General features: G+C 35.5%; 2 protein-coding genes across 2 annotated transcripts; one reads left to right on the forward strand and one right to left on the reverse strand.

Annotated features, from left to right (window-relative positions):
* The first annotated feature begins 1,693 nt into the window (after positions 1–1,693).
* Positions 1,694–3,976, forward strand: LOC141692059 (protein NRT1/ PTR FAMILY 4.6-like). The gene is made up of 4 exons (XM_074496801.1): positions 1,694–1,781; positions 1,884–2,101; positions 2,377–2,939; positions 3,121–3,976. The coding sequence occupies exons 1-4, from the start codon at positions 1,694–1,696 to the stop codon at positions 3,974–3,976; spliced, it is 1,725 nt and encodes a 574-aa protein (XP_074352902.1).
* A 970-nt stretch (positions 3,977–4,946) lies between these two features.
* On the reverse strand, positions 4,947–5,375 carry LOC141692060 (putative mitochondrial protein AtMg00240). The gene has a single exon (XM_074496802.1). It carries the CDS (start codon positions 5,373–5,375, stop codon positions 4,947–4,949), a length of 429 nt encoding a protein of 142 aa, XP_074352903.1.
* Positions 5,376–5,998: the final 623 nt, after the last annotated feature.

A 5,998-nucleotide genomic window follows, 5' to 3' on the forward strand; every position in this document is an offset into this window, starting at 1 on the left:
TATCTATTGATTGATTATATATCTGAATGAACACATGAACACATGTATTTTCATAACCTACTCACATCCATATAGCCAACATTTTACAAAAAGTCTACAAAAAAATGTCAGTGTGTTATTTATTGATCGATTATAATGTCAGTGTGTTATCTATTGATCGATTATATATATGAATGAACATATGTATTTCACACTGATATCATAAATAATAATATTTCATAATATCATAAAGCACATCATCTTATCGTGACATTTTGGCATTAGAGGGCAATTTTTAGTTACTAGAATACTCTTATTTCAAAGGCAAGGATCACATTTCTGGACTTGATATGTATGAATTTAAATCCACACAATTTAACCGATAAAACATACAATAACACATTTAAATCCACACAAATGAACTGATGAAACAGATGTTCCGAGTACATAGCATAGTTTAAATAAATGCCCGTTTGTGAAATCTTAAAATAAGTAAATTATGACTAAAATTGAATAAGTGACCCATAAGTGATAAGTTGATAAATGTTTATAAGTTATACAAGTGTTTGAATAATTTAACTTATAAGTCAGATTTTTTTTTAATTTAAATAAATTAAAATAAATAAATTTTTAATATAATTATATTAATTCTTATAATTTAAGTTAGATTAACATTTAAAAATATATATTTTAAAAATAAAATTGATAAAAAATGAAAAATAAAAAATAAGTTGAGAAAAAAGTACGTTGTTACTAATATTCAACTTATCAGCTTATAAGTTGTAAATTTAACTTATAAATTGGGTCGACAAACACTCGTCAATAAGATGTTGCTTATAAGTCAATTAGCTGACTTAAACGATTTGCCAAACAGGCACTAAATAAGCAGCCCTGCCTTATAAGTCAAAAACTATATACAATTAGATTCGAGAATTTATTAACTTCAGTTCCTGGCTTTCCTGCGTACACACACGCAATTATAAAACCCGTACGGCAAATATATGCTAGTATCAAATAATATTAGAATTTATATGTCTCGTTATAATTGCAGATTTACGAGTGCTCAACCCGGACGGCTGCACCCGCAATGCCAAATTGGCAATTATCAAACATAAAATCACTTAAATGTGCTAATAGATTATTCGATCTTATAATCTTCTGCGATTTTCATTAGAGGAGCTTTGTTGACTATGCCAATAGTTATTAATAAATAAACATAAATCATAAAAATGTGTTTATAAATTATAAGAACTAATCTCCTGTCCTCTTCTGCAGACAAGATCTCTGTATATAATAAAGACAAGCTGCTTACTATATTGGTTATGGAATAATACAGTACAACACTTTCTATATATGATCAACTTCTAGCATAGTAACTAGCCCACACATACCTCACAAGATCATACACTAACTTTTGTTTTTCCTGTCATCCTGCCGAAGAAGATGGTAATGCATTCTGGCCCCTAGCTCGAGCCAACTCATGACATGCATGCACGCACACTCGCACACACTAAGTGTCCGTTTGGATCCTGGGAGCACCCGGTTAATGAGAATGAGAATGAGAATGAGATTTGAATACAAAAAATGTATTAAGCTCATCCCCATTATAGTTAACCGACTTGAAATCTCATGATTCAAACGGCCCCTGATATTTATTAGATTAGTTACGATGCATGTTAACTTTGATTAACTTGGTTCTATCTTTCGACTACAAATGATCCAGGGTAACACGGGAGATATCCAAACCAGTCCTAAACAGAAAAAGAAACTCGGAGGAGTAAAATCTACTCTGTTTATATATGGTACTTTGTACTTCATTTCTTAATACTATACTTCAATAACTTTGTTTAGTTTTTACTAATTATCTCGATCTCGGATGTGAATTTCATGTTTTGATTTTGCAGTGGCGTCGGGGCTTGAGAACGTGGCGTTTATAGGCAATGCAGTGAGCATATTTACTTACTTCTTTGGATACATGAACTTCAGCTTGACCAAATCAGCAACAATGCTTACAAATTACATGGGGACTTCGTATATTCTATCACTGTTTGGAGGATTTGTATGCGATACATACTTGTCCAGATACAGAAGTTCTATTCTCTTTGGATCCATTGAAGTCTTGGTATGTTGCCTGCACTTTTAGTTGCTCGATAATTTGCAAGAATTTATTAAGACCTAACAGTGCCAAGTGATTAACTTCATACAATTAACCTCGTTAAATAAATAATATTTTTCCGTCCAACATGACGAGGACAGTGTATTTTTAAGCTCAATAAATGAATAAGTTCTTCTATCCCAAGAGTATTCATTGATCGAGATTTTTAGCTCTTAGCTGTATCACCATTTACTTTCGAGCTCTTTGACAAAAAACTTGATCAAGAATCTGTTATCCATCAGGGTTATGCTGTCTTAGCAACACAGGCATTCTTCAAAGAGCTGAGACCTTCTCCTTGCAAGGATGTTCCGCCACTACTAATGAATCAATGTGAATCTTCAGACAGTGGCCAAGCTGCCATGCTATACATAGGCCTCTATCTCATCGCAATCGGGACAGGTGGCCTCAAAGCAGCAGTTCCCTCATTGGGAGCTGATCAGTTTGATGAGGAAGATCCCGAAGAGGCAGAAGCCCTTTCCGTCTATTTTAACTGGTTGCTCTTTGCCATTGTTACTGGATCTATCTTTGGTGTTACTTTCTTGGTTTGGGTTAATACATTTCAAGGTTGGGACTGGGGTTTTATGGTGTCTACTCTAGCAGTACTATTTGCGGTTTTGTGTTTGTATTCTGGAAAATCTTTTTATAGGCAACAGGTGCCGAAAGGAAGTCCATTGGTTCGTATATTGCAGGTGTTTGTGGTTGCAATTATAAACAGAAATCTTTCTGTGCCAGAAACTGCTGATGGCTTCCATGACGTAAATCATGGAACTGGAGATGAGATTCTCAAGAAAACAGAGCAGTTCAAGTAAGCAATAATCTAAATGTTATTATTCATCGTTGCTGGCTAGAATGTACTTGAAAATTTTGTACTCAATCCGTCCCAATTTACCTGTTTTGTTTGACTGTTTGGGGTCAAACTGACTCAACTTTTATATATTTGATTAACAGAAGTACTAATATTAATTTAATTCAATCAAATGTGGTAGGTTCTTTGATCGCGCAGCAATTATTAGGACCACAGATTCATCCAATTCTGACAGTAGAGCTCCGTGGAGAACGTGTACAGTGACACAAGTCGAGGAAACAAAGATTCTTGTGCGAATGTTCCCTATTATATTAAGCACTATCTTCATGAACACATGTTTGGCTCAGCTCCAAACTTTCAGCATCCAACAGAGCAATACAATGGATAGACATTTCCTTGGTGTTGAAATCCCCGGTGCTTCCATAACCGTCATTCCATTTATTTGCATGTTCATTCTGATCCCTATTTATGACCGCATTTGTGTTCCAGCACTAAGAAAATTGACAGGCATTCCAACTGGCATCCGACACCTCCAACGTGTTGGAGTAGGACTTGTTCTGTCAATTATATCAATGGTTGTTGCTGGATACGTAGAGACACGTCGTAAATCTGTTGCTATTGATAACAATTTGGTTGATTCTCCAGCTCCATTGCCAATCAGTGTTTTCTGGTTAGGCTTCCAATTTGCTATATTCGGAATGGCTGATATGTTCACATTGGTCGGACTGCTGGAATTTTTCTATTCGGAGAGTTCTAAAGGAATGAAGTCACTAGGCACCGCGATATCGTGGTGCTCGTTGGCATTTGGATACTACCTGAGCTCGGTGATTGTGAATGTGGTGAATAATGTGAGTGATGGATGGTTCATAAGTAATAATCTGAATAGGGATAAATTGGCCTATTTCTTCTGGTTGTTAGCGGGATTGAGTGTGTTGAATCTGGGGGTTTATCTGATCTGCTCGTCTTGGTATAAGTATAAGAGTGTAGAGATGAAACAGGTTGAGGATAAAAACAATGTCGAAATGGAGACTGTATAAGCTTGTTCGACCAAATGTTTGTTCAAAATCCAGATGTAGTAATGTTTAATGTTTATGCTTGTATATTATCATCTGTGAACAATGTACTATTTCTCAATTTATACGAATAATTATCATCCGGGATTTTAATTAGAGAGGCTTTGTCTACGGCATCCAAGTAACGAATAATTAAACAAAAATACCTAAAATGTGTGTATAAATCATATGAACTAATCTACTGTCCTTTTCGTAAGAGGTGTTAGAAGTGTTGAATCTGTTTCTTGATGATAAGCAATTAATACAGAAGGATTCTTATCTTCATGAACTCAACACTAAGCAATTGTACATTACTGTAATATGAAAGAGATGATCATATCTATCAAATCTGAGAGAAAGATATTGAGAGATTCACATAGTTAATGAGATAAGAGAGATTGAATCAGTTTACAATTTAGAGAAATAAGTCTGCTTAACTAATTTTCTAATCCTCAATTGTTTTTATCCAGAGAGACTCTCTAACAGTTTTTGGCGGGATGACATGTGTCATTCTTCTATCTGATGTCAGCATACACATCATCCCAGATTTAATTTGATTAACCGCCTCCCTCAAGGTAGGAGTAGGAAGAGAGCTGGAAACTCCAACCTTGGACAACAGAGAAACAAGTTGAGCAGAGGAAAGAGCTTTAGTGAAGAGATCTGCAGGTTGCTCTGAGGAAGAGATATGATGAGTAGAAATAAGACCACTTTTCAATTTTTGTCACACTAGGTGGCAGTCGATTTCAATGTGTTTAATGTGTTCATGAAATACAGGGTTAGAGGCTATATACAATGCATATTGATTATTACAGAAGAGTGGAACAAGAGTAAGATGAGTAACATGAAGCTCGGTGAGAAAGGAAACAAGCCAAGTAATTTCGTATGAAGTGTCAGCCAAGCTACGATATTCAGCCTCAGCTGAAGAGCGAGAAACAACATGCTGTTTCTTGCATTTTCAGGCAATAAGAGTGCCACCAAATGTATAACAATAACCAGTCAATGACTGTCTAGTTAGTTTGCAGCCACCCCAATCAGCATCCCAAAAACCAACAAGGACAAGATTTGTTTTGGCTGCATAAAATAGACCTTGGGATGCAGTAGTGACCAAGTATCTAACCAGTTTAAGCACAACATGTAGATGAATTGCTCGAGGACTATGCATATATTGAGCCACAATGTGAACTGCATAAGATAAATCAGGTCTGGAAATGGTAAGATAAATCAACTTACCAACAAGCCTCCTATAAGCCGCTGCATTATGCAGTAAAGGGCTGTCTGAATTGTGCAGCAGATCATGATATTGATCCATAGGAATAAGAGATGTCTTAGACTTCAGGTTGTCTAGTTTTTGTAAAATGTCAGCAGTATATTTCTTCTGACTCATGAAAATACCTGCAATATTTCTTTCCACCCGAATTTTCAAGAAGAAATGAAGAGCTCCCAGATCTTTGATCTTGAAGTGATAACTCAAGAAATCAATGACTTGACTCATAATAGTAGCATTATTCTATGTCATCACCATATCATCAACATATACAATGAGATAAATCAGTGCATCTCCTTTAGAGTATACAAACATACTAGGATCCCCTGTGATTTGAGCAAAACCAAAAGAAAGTAAAGCAGATGACAAGGTAATAAACCATTGTCTATGGGCCTGTTTGAGTCCATATAAAGACTTAAGGAGTTTGCAGACCAACTTTTGATTTGGAAACATCTTCAAAATATTTTTTGGAATATGATAGCCATCTAGGCAGGCCATATAGACTTCCTCAGCCAGGAAACCATGCAAAAAAGCATTTGTAATATCAAGTTGAGTGATGTTCCAATTATGCATTGCAGCCAATACAATTAAAATTCTAAAAGAAGTCATTTTTGTCACTGGTGCAAATATTTCAAAATAGTCCATATTGACTGTTTGAGTAAACCCCTTTGCCACCAATCTGGCTTTGTACTTATCCAGTTTACCATCTGCCAACAACTTTACCTTATACAACCATTTGCAAC

The sequence above is a fragment of the Apium graveolens genome, chromosome 10 (genome assembly GCF_009905375.1).
Source record: "Apium graveolens cultivar Ventura chromosome 10, ASM990537v1, whole genome shotgun sequence".
NCBI lineage: Eukaryota > Viridiplantae > Streptophyta > Magnoliopsida > Apiales > Apiaceae > Apium > Apium graveolens.

Coding starts and splice junctions, on each gene's coding strand:
- LOC141692059 (XM_074496801.1), top strand. CDS start 1,694: ATGATCCAGGGTAACACGGGAGATATCCAAACCAGTCCTAAACAGAAA. Junction 1,782..1,883: donor ATCTACTCTGTTTATATATG/GTACTTTGTACT, acceptor TTGATTTTGCAG/TGGCGTCGGGGCTTGAGAAC. Junction 2,102..2,376: donor TTGGATCCATTGAAGTCTTG/GTATGTTGCCTG, acceptor GTTATCCATCAG/GGTTATGCTGTCTTAGCAAC.
- LOC141692060 (XM_074496802.1), bottom strand. CDS start 5,375: ATGAGTCAGAAGAAATATACTGCTGACATTTTACAAAAACTAGACAAC.